General features: G+C 32.0%; 3 protein-coding genes across 3 annotated transcripts; 1 reads left to right on the forward strand and 2 right to left on the reverse strand.

Annotated features, from left to right (window-relative positions):
• Positions 1–453: 453 nt before the first annotated feature.
• On the forward strand, positions 454–3,563 carry LOC133314993 (GDSL esterase/lipase At3g26430-like). The gene is made up of 5 exons (XM_061516548.1): positions 454–724; positions 1,920–2,132; positions 2,487–2,656; positions 2,769–3,039; positions 3,127–3,563. Exons 1-5 carry the CDS (start codon positions 454–456, stop codon positions 3,387–3,389), a joined length of 1,188 nt encoding a protein of 395 aa, XP_061372532.1. The 3' UTR covers positions 3,390–3,563.
• Positions 3,564–4,631: 1,068 nt separating this feature from the next.
• Positions 4,632–5,804, reverse strand: LOC133314994 (F-box protein At5g07610-like). Its single transcript, XM_061516549.1, has one exon. The coding sequence runs from the start codon at positions 5,802–5,804 to the stop codon at positions 4,632–4,634; it is 1,173 nt and encodes a 390-aa protein (XP_061372533.1).
• Positions 5,805–22,898: 17,094 nt separating this feature from the next.
• On the reverse strand, positions 22,899–24,104 carry LOC133314995 (F-box protein At5g07610-like). The gene has a single exon (XM_061516550.1). It carries the CDS (start codon positions 24,102–24,104, stop codon positions 22,899–22,901), a length of 1,206 nt encoding a protein of 401 aa, XP_061372534.1.
• Positions 24,105–27,305: the final 3,201 nt, after the last annotated feature.

Below are 27,305 nucleotides of genomic sequence, written 5' to 3' on the forward strand. Positions count from 1 at the left end.
TTATGTGAAAATTTAACATTAGAAAATCCTTAATTGTTCTATTCATCACATCTCGTGATTTTATACTAGATAAATCGAAAATAGAATTCAATTAATATTCTTAATAATCTTCTCAACATTAACTAAAAAATCCTCCAAATAAATCAATAATTTGAATAAAATGGATTCATCAAAATTATGCAAAACAAATTGGAATAAAACCAATGTACTACCTACTAATTTATCTCAAAATATGTGATGCCTTTATGGACTTTCAAAGAAAAAAGCAATAGTGCTTTCAGGGCTCTCAATCCAATGCGGTTCCTCTCTCTGGATAAACTCCAAACATATGATGTAAAACAGTTCACCCCCTTTTTGCTGTTGAGTAACATCATTCTATATATATTTCTTTTGGCCACTGGCTCCATTGTCCCAACCTTTTCCTCAACTTTTTGACACTGGTGCTACAATAATATGAATATGAAGGCTGTGTGCAAGTTGACACAAGTTGTTATTACCCTTTGGATTGTGCTAAGTGTGGGACTTTGTTCCATTACAAAATCATTAGCAGCTTCAAGTTCAAGGCAGTGTTATTTCCCTGCCATCTTCAACTTTGGGGACTCAAATTCAGACACTGGAGGTCTTTCTGCTGCCTTTGGACAAGCTGGTCCTCCTCATGGAGAGTCCTACTTCCATCACCCTGCTGGTCGCTACTGTGATGGCCGTCTTACCATTGACTTTATAGGTACTTTCATCTTTTTCTCTATCCTTTTTTTTTTTTCATCTTCTCATTTGCTAACTCAAACTAGTTTGTATGGTTTTTTTGGGTGAATGAGTAGAAAACTTAGGATAATGTTGTTCTTTTTTTATTTTTCTTGCATAAATTAAACTCAATCCAAATACTAAGAGATATCCTCTTGATTTAGAAAGTGCTTGGTTATAAAGATTAGGAATTTTCTAAATTAAGAATAATATCCCATGTCTGTGAGAATTTGCTTCTTTAATTTTCTTAAAGATTATACATTTAAAGGGGTTTTAGAAGAACTGAAATCATTTTCCGTTTTATTTTCTTCTGGTTTTTATTCGGCTTTTATAATTCTCCACCGACAGAATCAATATAACAAACAAATTTGGTAAGCCTATCCCTCTATGTCGGTATACACAATTCCTGAATCCAACCACACCATGGAACTATATTATAGTTTAATTGTATAAGATTTGTTTAGCTTAAGATTCGTTCCTCAAATTATTCATCTGCACGTGAAAATTTTTTCGTGCTCCAGCCCCACATGGTCCATTCAGGAAGTGACATTTACATAAAAAGTTATTTTTTATTTTTTATTTTTTTTCATTAATTGCATAATTTTGATTAATTCAGATCAGTGAATAAATGGTAGTCCGAGTCCACTGAAATTCTTCTCACATATCATGTAGCTATCAAATCTAATAATTTAATTCAAGAAAATTGCAACAGTAGAGAATCTGAGAAGGCAAATTTGTTATTAAAAAAAGGGTCACTATTTGATCATTTAAAAAACAATTGTGAAAGATCATAACACAATAATTTTTTATGCTGCTTTTGATTAATTAGTCAAATAATTGATTGCAATACTAATCTCTAATTTGGTTGTTGATTTGAACGTCAATAAATTTGTGTTTTTTTTTTTTGTCACCATCTATTATTTTAGAATCATGTGCAACAAAATATGTAGTAATGAAAATCCTGTAGGAAGAAAGGCAGCTCTTATAAAAATTAAGGCCACGTACGGAGGGCGATTCAAAATGGAAAAGATTGGATTAAGAAATCCTGACAAAATCTATTCAATATTTATAAACAAAATCTATCTATGACATTGACATAATATTTAATTAACTTTTTTTATCTTGACAAAAAGAAAATGTTAATTTGTGCGTTCATTTTTCATTTTGTGGATTAAAAGCTGAGAAGCTGGGCGTACCCTACTTGAATGCATACCTTGATGCGGTTGGCTCAAATTTTAGGCATGGAGCCAACTTTGCAACTGCTGGATCAACCATTAGACCTCAGAATACAACCCTTCATCAGTATGGTGGTTTCAGCCCTTTCTCTTTGGATGTTCAATTCAATCAGTTCAATGATTTCCAGCGCAGGTCCCAACTTTTTCGCAATAAAGGTAATGTCAACATTATGAATTTTATTTTATGTGCATCATATCTATTCATAGTCTTCATGTGAAATAGAACTCTCCTTAAAGAAATGAAGGGCATCCACAGAGTGGCGGATCCTGAGAAAAGACACGGCTAGTGCCAAAAGATCCAATTAGTAAAATCTAGCTAGTGTCATTGTTATATTATTTTTAAAAATCTAACAAATATCAAAACTATACCATAATTTAAAAAAAAAATATGTAGCATTATTTAAAATCAGTTGGTGGCAAGAACCAAGTGGCTCCCCACTGCATCCAAGTATGTAGGAATCCATTAAAAAGATATGAAAATGTTAGTCATCATTTTTTTCTTCCTTGTAGGTGGTGTATATAAAACGTTGTTACCAGAAGCAGAAGATTTTTCTCGCGCATTATATACATTTGATATTGGCCAGAATGACTTGACTGCGGGTTATTTCCACAACATGTCCACAGATCAAGTTAGAGCTTATGTTCCCGATGTTTTAATTCAATTCAAGAACGTAGTGAAGGTAATCCATTTTATTAAATGCAATTCCTAAAAAAAGAAAACTATGTCCTAGCTTATGCATAATGCATCACATAATTAACATGCATGTTTGTTGAAATTGTTTGCATTGCTAGTATGTGTATGATCATGGAGGAAGGTCATTCTGGATTCACAATACGGGTCCTGTGGGTTGTTTGCCATATATCTTGGATCTTCATCCATTAAAAGCATCTCAAGTGGACAAATCAGGATGTGCAATCCCTTATAATGAAGTTGCTCAGTTCTTCAATAGTGAATTAAAAGAAGCTGTTTTTCAACTCAGAAAAGAACTTCCCTTGGCAGCAATCACCTATGTTGATGTTTACTCGGTCAAGTACTCTCTCTTTAGTCAAGCAAGGAAGCATGGTAAACCCTTTGTTGGGGCTTTGTCTGGTTCATGAGAATGTGTTTTATGTTTGGAAATAAGAGTATTATTTCATGTGATGAATGCAGGTTTTAAGGAACCTCTGAGAGCTTGTTGTGGGCACGGTGGGAAGTACAACTACAATATGCACATTGGATGTGGGGCTAAGGTTAAGATTCATGGAAAAGAGATCCTGTTGGGAAAACCATGCAAGGATCCATCGGTTTCGGTTATTTGGGATGGTGTTCATTACACTCAGGCTGCTAACAATTGGGTGTTTGATCAAATCGTAGGTGGTTCATTTTCTGATCCACCTATTCCTTTAAATCTGGCTTGTCATAAGCATCCTTAAAAGTGTTCTAAACCTCTGTCTTCTCTCTGTCGCCCCATAATTTTGTCTTCCTAGGAAAATACTCTCGTGGTAAGGAAAATGTTACACCTCTCGATTTGTAAAGAAAAACCTCTCTCTTAGTTGATAGCATTTCATTGGAGGAATAAAATTGAGAACAGAGGATTTAAGTTCTGCATGATGGTGGGGACCGAGTTCACTTTAATCTTCACCAGTGGCAGATGTTTCATTTCTTGAATAATTAAATTTGGGGTTGAGTTATTATTATTTTTATTATCTGTAATGCATCTCTTTATACAAGAGTTTGTTGGACATGAAATGTGGGCAATTCACATACTCTCGCAAGTGTTAAGAAATTTCATAGTTAAATATTTATTAAAAGAATGAGACAGTAAGTACCTTATGATCACTTGGGCATAGAAACTTTAATACCATATTAACAAGCTATTTTCCTAATGTGAACTCTAAAATGTGTTTGAAAGGGCAAGATTACAATGTCGTTTTTTTTTTTTTTTTTGAGAAAAAGAATGATGTTCTAATTAATTAAGATACTAGCTTTGTGAAAGTGTCTGAAACTAAACCTTGATCTTTTTCACAAGTGCTTTAACAAATACATCACCCATAATGTATTTTATTTGGGAAATTACTCTTTAAAAAAAAAATGTATCTTATTTCAATTCACTAAATATCGTTGACCCGTTTCATATATTAACAATTAAACCTATAATCCCAAGTAGAATATATAATACCATAATCATTTGTCAGTTTGTTTTTTTAAGCTGAATTACTTGATAGTATTAATTCTTGGGATAAATTGTTCTCAGCATAAAACGATTGAAATGAAAGTACAAGTGCATATAAATAATAGATCAGGTATCCTTATTATATATATATATCACGAACAATGCAGCAGGTATAAGCTTTCCCAAATTGTCTGGCCTAGGAAAAACTATATTTTACACATTGAATGCCAATTTCAGTCCAGCACAGGTTGTAAAAGTAATTACTCAAATTTGAAAACCGAAACAAACTATTTCCCTTACCAAAAATTTAACAACATGAAATTAACTCATACGGAATATAGTTGAAAACAATAACAACCAAAGAAAACTACAACATAGAAAAAGGTACGGGGGATTATGGTCTAACAAAGACAACAAACATTTTAAAATGTCAAATAGATTCTTTGTCTTCTACATCTGAGAGATTCTCTGACTCTGGAGTATACCATTGATATGCTGGGGGTTAATTTAATCCAACATTGAGTAGAATTTCAAAGTAGTGATCAAATAATTTACCCGCTTCATCTCCACTCACGTACCATGGAAGATCTACTTCATAGATAATTGTCGAAGTATGATTCTTTAGATTATAGGAAACGATTTTGGAGTCGACCCACAGCACAACGATCGAGTCCTCTTCATTTGCTTGGTGAACAACACATAACACAGAAAATGGATGGTGAAAGTGTAGCGGAAATGCATCTCCTATAAGATTAAGATCAACATGATATCTCACAATCCATGCGGAGTAATCTTCCTTCAGCTCCAAAATATCAAAATCCAAACTTTCCTCATTCTCAATTAGTATCAAATGCAAATGCCCTTTAAACTCCCCAAAATACTTAACATGCATATTCTTACCGTCATTGGATGCTGGTTCTGGCAATGAGTTAAAACGTTTCTGATAGACATCAAAATAAACAGAATTCTCACCAGGAGTGTACCAATGTATAGCACCATTACAGTAAACACCAGCATCAACAATGAAATTTGGTGAACCTGTAAAGAAGACTACAGCCTCATTCCAAGAACCAGTCTCTGACGAATATTCTTTAATCTCAAACTTGTTGGGACAAGAAGTTTTATCATTTGTGATACTCCCACTACCACTTTTTGCTCTTAGGAACAAAACAACTTTAAAGTGAATGGATCTCAAAGGGTCGAAACACAAATAAATTGCAGATAATTTTTCATCATTAAAAATTAGACTTGGTTTAAGTCTAAGTAAGTGCTTGGTGGTTGGGTTAACAACTTCTACGGATGTACGCATGATCTTAACACGGAAGGAGACATATATAGTTTTGCATAATAGTAAACCGTTGCACGACTGCATAATTGAAGGGACTCCACGAGTGTTATAAAATTTGTAGGTTCTTACCGGAGATGGGTCAGTGTCAGATTTGGTTACGGGGATTCTCTCGAATTCCGAATCGGATATGTCTTTCCAAAGGAAACAAGGGGTAGAGGTGATGAATAGACGACGAGTGTGGGAATGACAGAATAGAGGATTGGAGATGAGAGACAACCATTGCTTTGAAACACACTTATATCGAGCCACGTCTTTCACAGGCAGTCGAAGAAGGATCTCTGTCACAAGGTCTAAGTTGCCGACGACAATGTCACATGAACTCCGCATCATGCAACACTTCAAACGAATATGCAAGCTCTTTTTCCTTCGATTTTCTGATATTAGAGTTACTGATATTGGTTGATCTAACTTTAATTTATAGATGGATTGATATATGGGAAAAAAACATGTGTCAATTCTAAACCATATAAAGTTGTGTGTCAATTTAAATGAGAAGAAGAGATAGATAAAGAAAAAAGAGAGTGCAAAAAAAAAAAAAAAAAGTGTGGGTTCCACTTATGTGTAAGAGTGAAATGACATAAGTTGTGTCATTTGAAAGAATCAATAAGCATATATAAGGAAAAATCTTATACTTTGTCTTAATTAAGGAAAGAAAGTATTTAGATGTCCAATTTAAAATTTTAAAGCATCTAAATTTTTATTTTGATATTTCACAAATGTGCGCTATTTTAGATTTATTTTCGTATTAATTTTTTGATAATAGAAATTAATAATTGATTATTAATTTGTTGACAGATTTCCTTCATAAAAAAAGTTAAGAATCATTTAAAATTGGGTTCGTTTTTTCTAAAGTTATTTTAGAAAAATTTGTCTAATGTTCACCGAAATGTAGGGGTGACAATTTGGGTTGACCCGCCCCGCCCCCCCAAAAACGGGACGGGGCGGGTTGACACGCCAAAAAATATGGGTTGTAAAAATGAACTCATCCCATTTTATGGTGGGTTGACGGGTTGGCGGGTCAACCCACCAACCCGCCAATTAAAAAAAATTAATTACAATTCAAAAATAAATTATATTTTATGAATTTTTTTAATATTATTTTATTTTATTTCACACTTCTTTATATTTTTTTTAGTCTCAATCTTAAATGTATACTAATATTTGTCAAACATTCTTTAGGAATTTATAAATAGATAACATTTGTCATAAATAAAATTGTTATTCTTTATTTTTTCTAGAAAGTACTTAGATAAAAAAAAATTGAATATCGCAAAAATTTAAGTACTAATGAAATACTACCTAATTGTAAAAAAATAATAAAAAAATTTAAAACCCGGCAGGTCAACCCGCCCCGCGGCGGGTTGAACCCGTTTTAACCCACTTCTAGGCGGGGCGGGTTGAGGTGGGTTGAAAATCTCAACCCAACCCGTCCCGTTTTGGCGGGTTGGCGGGTTGACCCGCCGGGCTCAACCCATATTGCCACCCCTACCGAAATGACGTTATTTTAGAACGAAAATTATGGTGTATTTGTAACTTACACTTTGAAAAAACCCTCTCATAGAATAAAATCCACAATAAAATTCAATAAATCCTAACTGTTGATTGACGGAAATCAACGGTTAGTATCTAAAATAACATAAAGTTAGATCATTTAAAAGGACAAATATTTTTTCCTTCTTTTTCAGTAACATTTATTATTCAATATTTTTTTAAAAAAATTAATGTGTATTTAGTGATATGCTTCATGGGAATCTTATTATATAATTCTTTTTCTTTAAAAACTAATATGTATTTATTTTTATTATATATTTAATGATATTACTAAATGCTGTAAAGGAATCTTTATCATTTAATTATTTTCTTTTAAAACTAATATGTATTTGGTGATGTTATTAAATACTTACGAACGTAACATTTATGATATTTTATATTTTTTGAAAAACTTAATGTGTATTTAATGATATCATTAAAATATCTCCTTTTTTACTCTTTTTTGATCTATATATATATATATATATATAGGGGAAGAATATTGTAAGTTGTAACAACTAATTAGTGTTGCTACCAATCAATTTCACAGTTAGATCGATTATATATGTTGATCCAATGGTTATATTTATTTTCACATTTGTATGGTTATAATTTTTAAATATGGAGAATCATAACCATACAAAATGGAAATAAATATAAGCATTGAATCAATATAATCGATCTAACGGTGAAATTGTCTGATAGTAACACTAATTGGTTGTTACAATATCATATATATGGCAAGTATTTGATTGCTGCACGTACAGAAACTGTAGAAATGTAAACTCCTATGTATATCTTTTTTGTAAATTTATATATGACAAATTATATTTTCTTTTCCAATATTTTTACATTTTCTTTGTAAAGTAATTTTATATTTAAGTATTTAAAAAATATAAATAGATTCTAGTAAAATATGAATTTTTAATTATATTATTCCAAAAGAAAATAATATAATAGTGGTATAGGTTATCTTGGTGCAAAAATTATTTTTTAACAAAAATGCATATATTATTTTTGTTACATTAAAGATAACCTTAAAATTCAAATAAAATAAATAAATTAAAATGATTTTTTTTGTAACGAAACCATGCAAAGTAAGAGCTAGATCGAAGTTGTTTGTATACGGATATTTTTCTGAAAAATTGCTTGGAAGAAAAAAGAAATTGAACTGAAGCAAAGCAAATCAAATTAAGTTGATCTCAGTTTGAATGGATTCTCCAATATTAATATTTTAAATGTAAAAAGGCAAGTACTACTCAATATATCTTATTTGGTAAATAAGATCATGAATAAACATATCCATGGAAAAAGTTGATACTTTGTCTTAGTTAAGGATTGAAAGTATTCAGATGTCCAATTTCAATTTTTAAAGCATATAAATATTTATTTATTTTTTTGGTAAATATATAAATATTTATTTTCATATTTCACAAGTGCGCTGTCAATTAAAATTATGTTGTTATCGCCCACCAAAAAAAAAATTATATTGTTTTCCATTTTGCATAAAATGAATCTAAGTACTTTACAATTTTCCATATTAGTTTATAATTTTCTATGTATGATACAAGGAATTTACTTTCAAATGATTGTGCCATTTTCCTTGCAAAATAATATCCAAAAAAAAAAAAAAAACTAGCACTAAAGTGGAGACCGTGTTTTTTTTGTTAGAGACCTAAAATGGTATTTACTCTATTTTCTTTTTATGTAAAAGGCAAGTACCAGTGTTTAAAAATTGGCCCGACTATCGACTTGGCCGAGGTCAGGGAGTTACGGGTTCAACGGAGAAGTCAGGGGTCATTTCACTGATCTGATTTTATACATTAAAATAATATAAATATATATCTGTACGAAAAATTCAAAAAAATCAAACCACCAATCATTAAAGATTCAAAATATACTTAACATAATTCAACCAATTACATCCATAAATTAATATTAGTATTTTTTATATAATATAGATGTAAAAAAATAAGTAGTAAGCAATATATAGGTTAAAATCTGATACTTTTCTTAATTAAGGAATGAAAGTATTCAGATGTTCAAATTCAAATTTTAAAGTATATCTTTTTTTATTTTGATTTTTCAAAAATGCGCGTCATTTAATGTAGAATAAATTCATTCTGATTTTGATAAATAGAAACAATTAATTGATTTTAACCTGGGAGTAAATATTATTTTGGATCCCTAACAAAAAATATAATTCCCGTTTTAGTCCCTTGTAAAAAAATATTAGTCGATTGGTCCTTATGAGATTTAAAGTGGACCCATTTTAGTCCTTTTGAGGGACTACTATGAGTCTTTTTTGAATTTGTGAGGAATCACATTTTACTTTAAATTTGTTAAGGACCTCCAGACTAATTTTTTTTTTTTTGTAAAACACTAAAGTGAGGATTATGTTTTTCGTTCGAGACCAAAATGGACATTTACTCTTAACCCGATGACAGATTTCCTTCACCAAAAAATTAAGAATTATTAAAATAATATGTTTAACCATTGCGTAAAAATTAAATATAAACAGTGTACAGTTATATACATATGATACAAGGAATTTACCTTAAAATGAATTTAGTATTGAAAAATAATATTGAAAAAATCAAGCCTGGGTATAAAACTAATCTAAAAATGAGGTTATTATATATACATAGATGGAGGATATTTTGACTACCAAAATTTTTTACTACTAACTTACTACCTATCTAATTACCATTGGATCAAAGAGAGAGAATGTTAAAAAGTTTATGAAGAGAGAGAAAATGCTAATTCAATGGTGATTAGATAGGTAGTAAGTTGGTAGTGAAAAATTTTGGTAGTGAGAATATCCTTCCTCATATACATAAGAAGAAAATTTTAATTGATCAGTATGAAATTCATCTGTTTAAAAATTCATTATTTGAATATTCGTTTGATCTAAGTTTAATTTATAGATTGATATATCTTATATAATAAATAAAAAGTAGATCAAAAAATGATGTTATGAAATGCTTCTTAGGTTGTATTTGGTTCGGGATTTTCACTAAGTATCCCAGCAAAGTGTAGTGGGTAACTGAGTTGTCCACGTTTGGTTGAGGGATAATCTAAAAATTAGCCATCAATCATATTTCCCCAGCTATCGATGTTGTAGTGTAAATCAGGGCAATTTTCCCTGTCGAAGAAACCCATTTCAACGATGGTATTTTGAGATAATATCGGACAACTTGAAAAGGGACGAAAAATTTGACAAAGTTACCCCCTGGTCTTATCCACATATAAGGAAGAAAATCTCAGCCACATACCAAACAACTTGTTGTCTGACTTCGATTTGGTGAATGGAGCTATCTCTCATCGCGTGCCATATTTGATCATTCACAATCTTCTTCGCGCTGTTCTGAAACCCAAGAGTTTGGACGGACGAAACTATATTTGGTAAGGATGTAGCTACAAGAGTTCATGTTGTGGGTGCAGATGACGCAATACATGAAATGGAACGAGATCCTGCCTTGTTTGATGACACTAGAGTCCCCTTCGATGATTACCTAGACCTCACGGGTGACTATATCCCACAGCCTCTAGAAGATCCTCCCATACCTGACTGTCCAGCAGAAGAGGCTGTGCCTCAATCACCCGTGTCCACTGTTACTGCCAGAAAGGGTAAGAAAAGGCAAAGGAGTGAAGATCCTTTCACGGTTGAGGTTGTTGATGTGATGAAAGACCTTACACAGACATACCGCAAATCAACTGACAGCATCGACAAATTGGTGTCTTGCTTTCAACACCAAGCAGATGGCAGCAATAGGCGAATGTCAATTATGGATGTGCTAGACACATACGATGACCTGACTGTGCCTCAGAGGGTCCATGTGGGTGTGATACTGGGTAAGGACAGTAGCCTGATAGATATTTTCATGCAATCCTCCGAGGTAAATAGAAGGTGCCTGGTTGCTGGGTTATTGGCAAATTTCGAACATTAATTGTGCCTAAGCAGACATAGTTTGTGAATGGAAGCCTAACTGGTGCCACTTTTTTGGGTGTGACTGTGCTACTGACATCATCTGTTTGTTTAAAGTTGTGCTACTGCCACTGTTAATGGTTAAGGACTATGATTTTTTTGGTTTATGTAAATCAAAGTCTTTTGTAATTTTTGGTTTTACAACTATCTTCTAATCTGCCTCACCTGAATATGCTGAAACAATATTTGTACATGTTGTATTGTACTTCCCTGTATGTAAGATACATGTTCCAAGTGTCTTTTTTGTGAAATTCCAAAGCTATTGGATTTGTTTCTGATGTTAAGATGTCTTTGCTCTGTAAGTATTGGTTTTGTAACTTCCACTGAACCTTGACATTGGAATGATCACTATTGACTACATAAAGCAGGGAACAACACTCACTTCTACTGAATGCAATTTTATATGAAATTTTGAGGTTTGAGAATTCTGGTTAATAAGTTCTTTTAATTGCCTCATGCGCATATCAGTGCTACCATATATTTGCCCCATTTTCCAATTGATTCTTCACTTTATCAACTTCAGTTCTATAGTTTGAGAGATATAATATAAGGATACAGATATTATTAGGCATTTAAGTAAGCCAATGTCTTTTATTTGAAGGGTTATCAGTAATCACTTTTCAGTTAAAGACAATGTTTTCATATGTGTGCAGCCTTAAAAAACCAATAAGAGTTGGGATCTTATTTGTTTGGTCATTATAGTCTTGGTTCTGTCTCTTTTGGTCATCACTTAATATGACAGTCTTTGTGGAAAAGAGATAAAATGAATGAGAAAAGTGGGCTTTATGCATTTCTGACTGGTGTTTACATGATAGATTTTTGCAATTTCGATTGTATCAAATTTCTTAGCTGCTTTATTTGACAATTTCCAAGGGTCTTTAATGAATCTAGACACATTTAATTTGCTGAATATACGATTGTCTACTGGACTAGTTGATATCATAGATGTGTATTTGATATAATTGAAGTAAGAGTGGGGTTAAAAAAAACCTTTGTAAAGTTCACCCAGCACTTGATCAGTTATTTTACCATTTCATAAGCTTTCTATTTTACAAAACTTCTTGCAAGTGAATCTTGAGCATCAGGGATGGAAGCATGAGCATGCAATGATGGGCACAAAAATAAGTTGAAGCATGTGGTTTATTTGACTAAAGGACTTTTTTATTTGACTTTTTGAAAATTTCCAAGATTGCATGTGGTTTATTAGTTGAAGCATGAGCTTTTTTATTGTATGACCATGTCAAAGATTGCATTTACAGTCATTCATTTGATGTTTAATTTAATAGTTTGTCAAGGAAATATATGGTAACTTTGTTGGCTGTCATGGATGTGTCTAATATAATATATGCTACATACTTTTTTAGCTTGAAGGGATGGAAAAGATGCAAGTGATGTTAACCAGGAGACTAGTAAATCAGGAGAATCAGGAGACTTGTAAATCTTCTATTTTATTAATCATGATGAACTAAAAAAAACCACAAAGTGGATACATAATATCTTCACACCCCCTCACTATTTTACAGACTCCTTTACATGTATTGAAAACAGCAAGCAAATACAGAATTGTTTGACCACAATGTAAAAAAAAAACAGAGAGATTCCATTGACCCCAAGTGGATATTATCTTGATTCACACCCCCTCATCATATTATGTTGACCCCAAGATGGTGTTTTCCTGGTATTCCTGACTGATCCAAGGATTCATCAGATCTATTTGAATCATAAAGCCCATGCATTGGAACATTCTCTGTGCTTGATCTCATTTGTGTGGTATCAGCTGATCCTTCTGAAGCAACACAAGGACTTTCTATAGTTGTCATTGAGTCTAAGTGGTTCCCAGCTTTTGGAATGGTGTCCCTGAATGACCACACATATGTTGAGAATAAACTCCTCTTTGGCTTCCCTCCACAGCTAAATTAGGCTCTCCCAATGGGATGGCTTCAAGTCCCATTAATTTTGCTACTGCATTCGGTGGATTGTGCTTGGAAACAACTTCTTTGGACATTTCTTGGTCTATGAGCATCTTGATGGGTGTTCCGTTTATTTTCCTCTTTGAAGATGCTCTCATTGAGTCAGAAACAATCTGCAAAGTCCATGAAAATGGAAAATGAATAAAAAAAGTACAGCAAAGCATCTAATAAATTAAAAAAAAAAAAAGAACATTCCACATGACTATATCACATCATTTATCTTTTCTTCTTGAATTTCAACCAATTAACTTTAATGACAATAACGAATAATCCTCTCCAATTGACCAGCTTATCCTCTACATGATCACCAAATGGAGGACTCATGATCCTCACAACATCTGATTGACTTCTTGAAACTGAAGATGCTGCAAGTGAGGTAAAATTTCGTGAGATTAAGATTTGATAATATAATGGCAAAGCAAAATGTCCAAGGCAGAAATCAAAAGTACAATTATTGCAGACAACTTGGAAATAGATAAAAGCAAATGACAATTTAGATGACTGGTGTTTCACAAAAAAGCAAATGACAATTATTGCAGACCTCTTTAATGACTGGTGTTTACATGATAGGGTACTAAAAAATACTACAAATTATACAATTTTCTATTTTCCTCTTCATCATCACCTCAACCCACCACTCTCTACCAATACCACAAACTAATTTGAACGTAAGCGCATAAACATTCCAAATAAAGAGTCAATCATGGACTAAGCAAGATCATCTTCCAAGGGCAACGAGGCAAACAAATAAAAAAGCGGAATAATCACAGAGAGAACAAGACAGAAGAATGAAACAAGACCAGGCTTTTCACTAAACATTAAGAAATTCCTATGTATTTTCAGATTAATACATTCAACTACTTAGCATGAACATTAAATCTCACCTTCCAGTCTTCCACCCACAAAGATATGATTGTTTAAGCAACATAGAAAAAATAGTAATCAAGGTGAGGTAGACATGCATTGACTTCTACCGGAATCATTGATTATTGACTAGTAAACAAAAATAGAGGACAAATTAGAGAGAGATACATGCATTTGAACTAATTAATACAAGACGACGTCAAGTACGTATCAATTCTCTTACTTTTAAATTTTTTTTGTTTATTTTTTACTTTCATCCTAATAATTTATTAACCTTTTAGTTTTCAACATCATAAAAAGGGGTACCTATCCTAGTCCATGAATAGAAGCTGCACAGACCTATTACTATAGGTATTCATGACCTTGATTTTTTTTGTTGTCTTTGTATTAAAAAAATAAAAATAAAAAAAACCTAAAAGTCTAAGCTTATGAACTATCAACCATCGTGGATGTAAAATAAAAAAAAAAGCACAGTAAATGAAACACACAAAGAATATAGCTACCATTTAATAGCCATAGTTATTTAAGTACAAAACAAATCAAGGCCAAGCCAAGCTTTTATTATAAGCATTGGCTATTGACTATTAAGCATATATTGTTGGCTCCATGTCATGCCTCTTGGTCCACACAAAATCATTATCTTGCTTATGTTAGGAAACAAAACAGATCAATTGACTTGATTTTTTTTTTTTGGTATCGGCAATCCAAATTCAAACTCAAGATGTCATGTTGATTATGTTGCCTCCACTATTTAAGTGCAGAGTAAGAGCAGGAAGGAATATGCCTCTCCCGTGTCTCCACCGAATTATCAAAACCCAATAAACCTATTTAGCAAAAGAAAACACACTATCCAGTGACCTTGTATTCCTCAACCAAATGAAGCCCTTTACTCTCATGTTACCTGCATTTTGGTCTAGTGGCCTTCACCTATTTCTTCTCTTTACTTTGAACTCATTGTGGTTTGGCCCAAACACAACTACCTCTGCATTAGGAAATGAGACTGATTATTTAGCATTGCTGAATTTCAAGGAATCGATATCCAATGACCCATATGGAATCTTGGTCTCTTGGAATAGTTCTACCCAGTTCTACAATTGGCATGGAATCACACGCAGTTCCATGCATCAAATTTTTATACCACTTTGATCAAATTTTCACAAATAGGACTGCATTCGATAGTCACCTTATAAACAAACAGCCATATCAAGAACTTAAAATGATAGTAGAGGGGGGGTAGCAGTTATAATAATGAGTAATTAACACAATTAAGGAGTCCTTGCATTTATGGTTTTGCCATGAGTACTATAGTCTTATGCTTCTTTTAGAGCAAAAAGGACCATAGTTAACTAATTTAGTTCCTATTTAGTTATCTAACACCCCTAAACAACCAATCAACAATGTCACCCATTGCCTAACGTATAAACATTTTCAAGAAGGAAACAAAACTTCAAGCAAAAAATTATCACACATTGCCGATAAATGCAATTGGGATTTTGTAAGCTAAGGTTACGGTTTCTGACTTACCATGAACAAACTATATTCAACAAACCCTAAACAGACCATACAAAATTAAACACATATAACACAAAACACGGATACAAAACCGATTGATAAGTAATCATTTTAAATAAAATAAATAAATAATAACACACAAAATAGAAACACACGCCAAGCCATAACACTAAGATGGATACCGGTTATGCAGCAGCGCAGGATCAGGTAGCGATGGAGTGTCTGCAACGCAACATGGACTTACCCTTGCTTATGTCCACAGCTGGGAACTCGAACCCTAATTGAAACGAGACAGGTACAATGCAGAACACCTACATAACCTCAAACCTTGTTCTTCAGTTGTAGTTGCCTGCGGTTTCAAGTTACCAGACGCGACCCGTGCCTTGCCAGATGGTTGAGGTGATTTTTGAACGACACAAGGGCACAACGAGGGAGACAGAGACGACACCCAAAGATGGAGACAAGGAGGACGATATCTGGATACTACCGTTTGGACAATCGTTGGTATAAAGGGCAATTTTAAAAAAGGATAGTTTGGTAACTTCAATTACTTTCCCATCAATATAAAATATTCAACCAAACACATCATTCTGTTATTTCACTTAATTTCCCCGGTAATATTTTACTTAACCAAACAACTTTTTTTACATTTTCCTACCAAACTCATTTTTCAACCATTTCTCTATCAATTACATTTTCCTAGTATTCAAAAAATTTCTCCTCAACCAAACACCCCCTTAAGGTAACATTTATTACTCTCTCTTTTTTCAAAAAAAAAAAATGTGTATTAAATGATATTATTAAATTTGCAAATAAATCTTTATTATTTATTTTTTAAATTAATATGTATTTAATGATATTATTAAATGCTTCTGAGCATAAAATTTATTAATTTATTTTTTGAAAAAAAAATTAATGCGAATTCAATGATGTTATTAAAATGAGATATAATTTTGTGATACCGGTGTCAAACTTTAAAATTTGACATCAAATCCTAAATGTTGATTTTTCTGACATTATCATTTATTGAGAATTAATAATTAATTAATAAGTTTGATTCCCAATAAATGATAACTGTTCATTGAAATAAACGGTTATGATTTGATATCAAATTTTAAAATTTGACACCGGTTAAGGGTGTTAAAAGAGCGAGGAGCCTTTGGCCTGGCCTGGCCTGTGTAGATTGGTTACGATTCATACATTAATTTGCAGTGTAGATTGGTTACATTATAACTTATAAGTATACCATACAGAAAAAAGAAGGTATTAATTTACTTAATTTAAATTGTTTTATATCTTACGATATTATAATTGAAAGTCGAGCATAATCTGACTTTTTTTTATGTAGAAGGAGACAACATCGCAATGTATTAAATTATTGATATGAGTATATTAAATTATTTGCGTAGAAGTTGTAGCTTTTTGTTCTTTTGCATATGCAGAATTTTGTACTAATTTAGTTTATTGGTTAAGCAGATTTTTTGAATAACTTGTTCTATATTATGTTGTTTGGATATACATTGAATTTATGAATCTTTGTGAAATTATTAGTACTGTTGATCGTATATTCTATTTGAATAAATTTTTGTTGTCTTATTTTTTTTTAACAGGCTAAACTAGATTACAAGCCGATAATTATATTCATAACATGTTATAGGTTAGGCCAATCTGAGACACATTTAATCACAGACTTAACCTTTCAAAACCAAAGCCCAGTTCAGCCCGATCCATTAACACCCCTAACACCGGTGTTGATGGATCATGCCCCTATTAAAATATAGAGTAAATCCTCTCTTGTGTTCCTAACAAAAAACACGGTCCCTACTAAAAAAGTCAACTTTTGGTCCCTCTGCAATTCCAATTCTTTGAAAATGTAGGCCCTCATTAATAATTGGATTACCAAGGGATTGAGATTTAATCAATCATAGAAAGAGCTATTAATAATTTGATCTTGAATGTAATCATAAGAATAGGAAAACTCGTTAAAAAACCATTAGGTGGTGTTTGGTTGGGAGCTTTTCAGCGGATATCTATGTTTTTCAAGTATGGCTTTTAGAAACACCATGTTTGTTTCAACGTTTTTTTACCAAAAACCCATCTATCTAATTTGTCTGGATTTATGAGAAACATAGATATCCGCACTGTTTAGAAACCTAATTTGAAGGTGGGATTTTTCGGAAAACCGGTTATCTGGCTTTTAATGCACTGTTGATTTCATAAAGTTACTTAATTTTCCCAGTAAAGTTTTTTCCCACCAAACAACTTTTTTTTTACATTTTTCTACCTATCTCACTTTATCTATCTTTCCAATCATTTCTCTATCTATCTCATTTTTCTACTATTCCAAAAAAATTTCCTGAACCAAACGCCCCTTAGGGAAGTTGAATCCTAGCTACACCTTTTTATTAAATCTTAAACCCAAATTCTAGATTTATTAATTCTGAATTTATTTTCTAAAATATTAAAAACTAAAAATAAGTTTACAAATTCTGTTTTTAATTTAATCACAATATTCTCAAGAAACCCTTTTATGATCGATCCAACTTTAGTTAAATAGATAAATTATTGCTTGGTCATCAGTCCTCGTGGGATCGACAACTTTTCTTATCACTTTATTACTTGTACGATGTAAGAACCCGCACCGTTAATTAAGGAAGTTAATTAATTAGTTATGAGAAATTAGGAAATAATTCCATAATTGACCCTAATAATTATTATGAGGCTTAAATAATTATAGTAAGTGAGTAATAATGCTGAAAGTCGCTTTTCAGACGAAAAGTGCAGATACCGGTTCTGCTACTCGGTATAAGTGCGTACCGAAAAAGTATCCCGAAAAATTCCTAGAATATTATGTAGGACTAGTAAAACAAGTTTCAGGTCAAAATAATGAGAACTGGTGGCAGAACTGATACTGGCTATGGAAAAGCGCGTACCGGAAAGGTGCTGCGAAAAATAAAATAAAAATATGTTAAATATTGTAAAATTGAGTAGGTTCAGAATCCTAAGTTCGGGATTAAAATGCTAAGCGTAGCATTTAGCACTAATACTGTGTGTTTTAACTTAAACCACTTATATATACTAAGGGCGCATAACCTTAGGCTGATACTCAGCCTCCCTACGTGACTCTTATGCTTCTCCATTCTGACTTGGTGTCTTCTCCTCTTATCACCACCATTTCTTCATGGGAAAACCACCAAATGATCATCTTTTCTCTTGATTCTTCCTTGTAAACACCTAGTGGTTGTGTTGGGGGTGAGTGAGAGGCTTGTGTTTCTGAGTTGTAGGTGCTGTTGGTGAGTTGTTGAGTGGCTGAGTTGTTGTGTCCCTTAGTGTGAGCCATTGTTCTTTCCATTGGAGACTTCAAGAAGCCATTTTGAGTGATAAAGGACCTTGCTTTGTGGTCATTTTTGTTTCCTTGAGAAGCCAGAATTTTGGGAGCTTCAAGTGAGCTCCAAGAGCACATTTGGTTGCTGTTTTGAGCTTGGGTAAGTGTCACCAACCTTGATCATGAATTTTAATGAGTAAAAGTGGAGTCTTGCCATGTTTAATGAGTTAAACAAGTAACCAACTAGTATGTGGACTTAAAACAGAGTAAAAATGCATGCTTTAACGTTGGAATGGGTTAAAAACCCAACCTTTGGATGTATATCTCGCGAAATGCAGAACTGCATTCTGTCGCGAAATATCCGGATATGGGATATCCGGATATGATATCTGGATATTGATATCCGGATATGGGGTCTTCTGATATCCGAATATGGATATCCAGATATGGGATATCCGGATATGGGATATCCGGATATGCCCCCGACAAATATCCAAATATTCTGGGTTTTCATGAACAGTGAAGATACTGTTCATACAGAACTGAGTTATGGGTTAGTGGACCCTAGACTGATGAAGTTGAATTTCTATAATAATTAACTAAGTCAGAATCTAAGTGATTAAGGGCTTGTGGCTTTGTAAGAAGCCTTAAGACGTAAAACATAAAGGAAGGGCGTTGTCTTTAAATCATATGCTTGTTGTGCATAAATATTGATAATATTGTTGGTCCAAACAGATTGTGATCTTGCTGTTTGTGGACTCTGAGGTATTGTGGACTCTTGGCTTGGATAGCTAGCTCGCAAGATAAGCTTTCGTGTCGTCGGTTTAGCCACTGTTGGTTCCACCATGTCCCATGGGGGGATGGTTTATATGCATGATGTGTTTTCATGTACTGTTTATTGAAATGCTATGGAGCTGTTAAGTGCAAATGCTTTATGATATGTATGTGGTGTGACGCCTACACAGGAGGCCATGGGGCGATCCTGTGGGTAGATACAGCATGGGCTGGTACAACATGGGCTGATACTGTGTGGGTAATAGACGTATTCCTGCACTTCTCTGATCAGTAGAATAGTATAAACACACATGACATGATTATCTGTTGCATTGCACTATTTTGGAACTTATACTGTTAAACTGCTTTTAGAACTTATATTGCACATGTAAGTGAGCTTGGGGCGGAAGATCCTTGAGGACCCCTTGTCTTACTGAGATTTCTTTTTAGAGATCTCACCCCACGTTTGGGGCACCATTTTTAGGTTCAGGTAATGCGGGAGTTGAGACCTATAGTGGCAGGAGGCCAGAGCTTAGTTGATTGATGATATATGCTTATGCTGCTTATGCTGTTATACTTGGATGCTGGATCCTGTTTACTGCTTTATGATTATAGCTTCATTATGGATTACCTTGTTGAGACCTTGTTGACTATGCTGTTTATTTGGTGAGCATGGGGATTGTCCATGCCACTTTGACTGGGTTATGTCTTTGTTCGATTTCTAGTTGTATTAATGTATCAGGATGTTGTCCGGACTACGTGTTGTAGATCTGTGACTTAGATGCACACTTTATTTATATATTGAGGTATTTCAGTTAGTTGTCTTTGCAATTACATATAGGCGATGTTTTTATGAAAAGGATTTAATAATCAACTTGGTAATGATATTGACGTCATAATTGGATGAAAGAAAAAGTTATTCCGCATTTTAATTAAATGTGGCTTAATACGATGACATGTTAACAAACCGGGTATACACGTGGTGTTACATACGACCGGTGCACTTGCCGAGTTCGTCAACAAGTTTTTGGCGCCGTTGCCGGGGACTAATTTAATCAACATTAGTCATATCTATAAAATTAGATTGGATCATTTTTTATTATTAGTTAGTTTTATTATTATAGTTTTGGCGAGCAGTGGAGCGAGCTTCACAATGCTGCTCACTTACTTGCTCGCTGGTGCGAGCAGTATAGCGAGCTTGACCAAATAATTAATATTTATTAATTTCCTTCTTTTCGCTTCATATCTTCTGGATTGCAATAACCTTTGGTCGTTATCAGGTTAGTATTCTGTTATTCTAGTATAGAACAACCTGAAACAACAACAAATGTTAGAATCTTATCTGTTTGGTTGCAATTTTCTCTCTTTTACTATTTTATTATTTAACACTATATTTTTAATTATTTTAATTATTATTTGAACTCTTTTTAACCACAAAAACATAGTGTCTTGCACACTTATCACCCTCACTTAAAATTTCCATAGAATCATACTTCATAAACTACACACATCAACGTACATACGGTTGTCCCTGAGCATGACACAACAGTCGTGATCTATGTTCTCAACATCCATAAAAAATATCACATGTATTGATGTTTATATTAATATAAACTAGCCCCTACACCAGGGGCGGACCCAGGGGGTGCTAGGGTTGGCGCCCCCCCCTCCAAAATTTGAAGAATTTTTTTTAACATAAGTATAATGCAAGAAACCTCTATTTTCCTCTCCATTAATGAGAAGTAGTTTTCTCCCACCGCAGAGTTTATAGAGCTTCTTTGTATTCTTAAGTCTTATATCTATTGAAACCCTTCTAACTCTGACTACATTTTTTCTCCCTCTAGTAAAGTTAACGAAATAAACAAAACAAAAAAAGAATGAGAAAGAGTGCAGTACCATGATTAGATCTTGTCGAAGTGAAAAGTAAGCTCAGGGTTTAGTTTGGGGGGTTTTAGAGAGAGTTCAGAGATAGAAAAAAGAAAGTCACGATTATCAAATCCAGGATTTAATTCTTTCTTGTCCTTTTTTGCTTTAACAAAAATAGGTTTATTTAAGATTACATTACAGTGTTGGGAGTATCAGTGACCACCAATAGAACTATATGGTTTCTCTTAGTTCAAATTATTTTAGCTATGTGGCGCTTGTTTGTTGGCGCAGACCTGGTGGTAACAATTAGCATATTGAATTAGTATTAAATTATGGGAAAAGATCTGTGTACAATTTATTTTATAAATTACACTAAGAGCCTGTTTAGATCCTCTTATTTTTAAGCTGGAAACGACTCATAAGATAAAGCTAAAAAAAAAGTTAAAAGCTGCTTGGTAATTGCATAAAAAATTTAGCTTAAAAGTACATATTTCAAAAAAATTATCTCCCTATCTATCTTTATAACTCTTCATTTTTAAAAAAAAACATACAATTCAAGAAAAACAGATAATAACTTAAAAAAAAGAGCTTTTCATTATAAGAACTTTTTCCAAAACCTGTTTGGCATAACTTATGCTTATAAGTAGCTTCTAGCTTAAAAAAGAGAAGATCCAAACAGGTACAAATATTTAATTTTTCGTATTTTTGCCTCCCATATACTATGTTTGAAGAGAGAAACAAATGTTTAATTTTTAGCCCCCCACAAGAAAAATTCATGGGTCCGCCACTGCCCTACACATTGTCGTCTTGGCACTTGACCGAAGCTTACAAATTGCTGACATATCCATACCAATTTACAAGATAACTATACATGCCATCATGTTAAAAGAAGGTACACATGTTCAAAACAAAAATACATTGACAATCTAATTTAATATCCAAGGTTTAACATGTGACTTAAACTCTTAGGTTCTTGATTTCTCCGAATTTTAGCTTCTTTATTTATTGTACATGTAAAACCACAACAAATGATAAAAATTTCAGTAAACCATTAAGAAATCATAATCTTTTCCTTAGGAATTTGCCCAACATGGCTAGGAACTTTCCCTTATCATGCACCTACATCATGGTTAGTATTGTTGGCGCAATTGGATATGCGAAAGCGTATAGAGTGTTATGAATCATCATCGTTCTTTGTCACATAAAATTTTACCTCTTGTAGCGCAGACCCATGAGAAACCTTCCTTGTGTAGACTAGTGAAAATTCTTCCACGCTAAAATTAAGAGTCAAAATTTTATATAATATACGAAAAAGAAAAAGGCTAAAATATAATTAATACACGCCCAGAAATAATTGCTTCAAATGCTAATGTTATCAATTCAGCACATATTGTAAACTCAAATTACTCCATTTATCAGGATTTTAATAACACAAAACTAACTCTGGTATACCAAATGTATACTCAAAAGCAACAACGCCCAAATGAAATTCCAATATAGAAAAAAGGTACATGAAGTTATAGTCTAACAGGAAAAACAAGCAATAGAAAATATAAAATAGATACTTTGATGTCTTCTACATCTAAGAGATTTTATGACTCTAGATTATTCCATTCATAAGTTCTTTTTAATCCAACATTTAATAGTGTTTCAAAGCACGGACAAAAATATTTTCCCATTTCATATGCTGTGATGTACCGAAAATCCTCTGATTCATAGATAATTCTTGAAGTATGATCCTTTAGATTATAGGACATGATTTTGGAGTCTTGAAACAACACAACCATTGAATCCTCTTCACTTGCTTGGTGAACAACACATAACACATAAAATGGGCGATCAACATGTCGTGAAAATGCATCCCCTATAAGATTAAGATCCACATGATATCTCACGACCCATCCGGAGTAATCTTCCTTTAGCTCCAAAATATCAAAGTCCAAACTTTCATTACTCTTAGTTAATATCAAAAGAAAATGTCCTCTGGACTCCCCGAAATACTTAACATGCACATTCCTAGAGTTATCAAATTCTGGTTCTGGCAGTGTTTTAAAGCATTGCCGATGGACATCAAAATATATGGAACTCTCACCAGAATTGTACCAATGTATTGCACCATTGAAGTAAACGCCAGAATCAACAATGAAATTGGGTGGGGCAGTAAAGAAGACTCCATCCCCATTCCAAGAACTAGTCTCAGAAGAATATGTATTAATCTCGAACTTCTTGGGACCGGAAGTTTCATCATATTCGATACACCGACTCTCACTTTGCACTCTTAGGAATGAAATAACTTTAAAGTGAATGGATATCAAAGGGTCAACAGCCAAATAAAGTGCTGATATTTCATAGTGAAAATTTTGGCCAGGGAATTTGAGAGTACGGGAGTGCTTGGTCGTTGGGTTAACGACTTCATAACTATTGTATCGGCGCAAATGTTTACCACGGTAGTATACATGTTTGAATAATATAAAACCGTTGCATGAATGAATAATTTGAGTATAACGCAAAACACGTTTATCACGAAATTGGTAGGTCCTTATAGTAGAAGAGTTAGAGTCAAAGTTAGTCAAGGGGATTCTATGGAATTGCGAATAGGATCGGTACCAAAGGAAACAAGAGGCCGAGGTGTTGGAGAGACGACAAGAGTGGGAGTGACAGAATTGAGGGTTGGAGATGAGAGACAACCATTGTTTTGAGACACACTTGCATCTACCCACGTCTTTCACCGGCAGCCGGAGAAGGATCTCCGTCACAAGGTCAATGTTACCGGCGACAACGTCACGTGAGCTCTGCATCATGGAACACCTCCTCAAACGAATATCCAACATACTTTTCCTTCGGTTTTTACGTTCAATTTATAGAATGACAACAATTTATAGAACACCTCCTCAAACGAATATCCAACCATTGTTTTTTGTTTTTCCTTCGCTTCTTATGGAAACATTTTTCATTCTATTTTTTCAAAAAAAAAAAAATATCAATGTATATTTAATGATATTACTAAATGCTGTTAAGGAATCTGTATCGTTTAATTATTTTCTTTAAAATTAATATGTATTTAATGATATTATTAAATGCTTCCAAAGTCGTAATATTTTTTTATTTATTTTTTTGAAAAAATTAATTTGCATTCAATGATATCCTTAAAATATCTCTTTTGTAAATTTATAAATGAAAAATCTTATTTTTATTTCCATTGTTTCACATTTTCTTTATAAAATAATTTTATATTTTAATTATTTAAAAAATAGAAATAGATTCTAGTAAAATATGAATTTTTAATTATATTATCTCAAAGAAAATAATATAAGAGTGCTATTGGTTTTTTTGGTGTAAATATTATTTTTTTAATTCGAATGCACATACTATTTTTCTTACAATAAAAATAACGTTAAAATTCAAATAAACAAAAAATTAAATGAAATTTTTTTTAATAAAGAAGCCATGCAAAGAAAGAGATCAAATTAAGTTGTAGATTGATATTTTTAATAAGGGTTACTTCGTTGATCCGGTTTTATACATTAAAAAAATATAAACATATATTTGATATGAAAAATTTTAAAAAAATCAAACCATCAATTATTAAAGATTTACAAAATATACATAACATTAAGTCAATATTAGTATTTTTTATATAATATAGATGTAAAAAGATAAGTATTAAGCAATATATCTTATTGTTATAAAAAGACTCTTTGAATGAAAAAACATATATAGGTTAAAATCTGATACTTTTCTTAATTAAGGAATGAAAGTATTTAGATGTCCAAAGTCAAATTTTAAAGTATATCTTTTTTTATTTTGATTTTTCACAAATGCGCGTTATTTATTGTAGAGTAAATTCATTCTGATTTTAGATAAATAGAAATAAATAATTGATTTTATCCTGGTGACAGATTTCCTCCACCAAAAAATTAAGAATTATTAAAATAATATGTTTAACCATTTCGTATAAATTAAATATAAACAGTGTACAACTATATACATATGTTACAACGAATTTACCTTAAAATGAATGTGTAATTTTCCTTGCAAAATAATATTGAAAAAATCAAGCCTGGGTATAAAAAAAATCTTAAAAATGAGGTTATTATATATATACATAAGAAGAAAATTTTAATTCAGTATGAAATTCATCTTTTTAAAACCTCATTATTTGCATATTCGTTTGATCTAAGTTTTATTTATAGATTGATATATCTTATATAATAAATAAAAAGTAGATTAAAAAAATGATGTTATGAAATGCTTCTTTTAAGGTGACATTTTTTATTATTATTATTTTCAAAAAAAATAATATGTATTAAATGATATTATTAAATTTGCAAATAAATATTTATTATTTAATTTTTTTTAAATTAGTATGCATTTAATGATATTATCAAATGCTTCTGAGCTTAAAATTTATTAATTTATTTATTGAAAAAAAATTAATGTGAATTCAATGATTTATTAAAATGAAATATAATTTTCAAATTTAGAAATTTAGCATCAAATCTTAATTATTGATTTTCGACAATCAACGATTATCATTTATTGAGAATTAATAATTAATTAATAAATTTGATTCTCAATAAATGATAACCGTTGTTTGACGAAAATCAACTGTTGGGATTTGATGTTAAATTTTAAAGTTTGACATCGGTTAGAGGTATTAAAAGAGTCGAGGGCTTTTCAGGAGCCTTTGGCTTGGCCTGTGTGGATTAATTACGATTCAACCATTAATTTGCGATGCAGATTGGTTACGTTATAAGTATGCATAAAGAAAAAAACAGAAGGTATTAATTTACTTAATTTAAATTGTTTTATATCTTTTGATATTGTAATTGAAAGTCGAAAATAATTTGACTTGTTTTTTGTTTTTTTATGTAGGAGAAAACAGTATAGCAATATATTAAATTGTTGATATGAGTATATTAAATTATTTACATAGAATTTTGTTCTTTTGGATATGCAGAATTTTGTACTAATTTAGTTTATTGATTAAACAGACTTTTTGAATGATTTTTCTATATTATACTGCTCGGATATATATTGAATTTATGAATCTTTGTGAAATTATTAATAATGTTGATAGTATATTCTAATTGGATAAATTTTTGTTGTCTTATTTTTGTTTAACAGGCTAAACTTGTGTGTGTAAATAAGTCAGATCACAAGCCAATAATTATATTCCTAACAGGTTATAGGTTAGGCCAGTCTGAGACACATTTAAACACAGGCTTAATCTTTTAAGACCAAAATCCAGTTCAGCCCGACCATTAACACCCCTAACACAGGTGTTAATGGATCATGCCCCTATTAAAAGATATCTTCTGTAAATTTATAGATGAAAAATGATATTTGTATTCTATTTTTTTTACATTTTCTTTATTTTATAAAGTATTTTTATATTTTACTTATTTTGAAAAAAAAATCAAGTTAAAATATGAACTTTTAATTATATTATCTCAAAAGAAAGTAATATAAGAGTGATACAGTTTTTTTTTATTGCAATATTATGCTTTTTGTAATACAAATGCACATATTACTTTTTGTTTTTTGTTTTACCGACCATAACTATCTTTTTAAGGTGAGTCAGTTTCTCGGGTATTCTCATAAGTTTCAATTCTTTGAGCCGGATATGAGAATAATCGCGAGTCAAAGCTTAGTCAGAGTTGATTCAAATCAAACACATCATCTTGCATTATAATATCCTTCACCATAGTATTTAATTAATTGCATGTAATTAGGCAATTAATCTTCACTACAAAGAAAAAAGTTTATTTGTGACGAAATTTTTTCGTCACAAATATTGTCACAAATGATAATTTTCGACACAAATAATCGAATTTCGTCACAAATATATTTGCGACACAGGAATTTGTGACGAAATTTACTTGTGACGTAAGAATTAGTGACGAAATTTCATAAAATTTTGTCACTAATAAGATTTTTTCTTGTAGTGCTTGTATTAGTGGATTGAATTAGTTAAAATATCTAATTAAATGAATTAG

This window comes from Gastrolobium bilobum, unplaced genomic scaffold (genome assembly GCF_033153095.1).
Source record: "Gastrolobium bilobum isolate Gb01-03AN ecotype WA unplaced genomic scaffold, APGP_CSIRO_Gbil_v1 utg1154, whole genome shotgun sequence".
Taxonomy (NCBI): Eukaryota; Viridiplantae; Streptophyta; class Magnoliopsida; order Fabales; family Fabaceae; genus Gastrolobium; species Gastrolobium bilobum.

Bases quoted from the DNA above. Each gene is read 5' to 3' on its own strand.
- LOC133314995 (XM_061516550.1), bottom strand. From the start codon at position 24,104: ATGCAGAGCTCACGTGACGTTGTCGCCGGTAACATTGACCTTGTGACG.
- LOC133314994 (XM_061516549.1), bottom strand. From the start codon at position 5,804: ATGCGGAGTTCATGTGACATTGTCGTCGGCAACTTAGACCTTGTGACA.
- LOC133314993 (XM_061516548.1), top strand. From the start codon at position 454: ATGAATATGAAGGCTGTGTGCAAGTTGACACAAGTTGTTATTACCCTT. The intron at 725-1,919 runs GTACTTTCATCT...GTGGATTAAAAG, and splicing joins TCTTACCATTGACTTTATAG to CTGAGAAGCTGGGCGTACCC. The intron at 2,657-2,768 runs GTAATCCATTTT...TTGCATTGCTAG, and splicing joins AATTCAAGAACGTAGTGAAG to TATGTGTATGATCATGGAGG.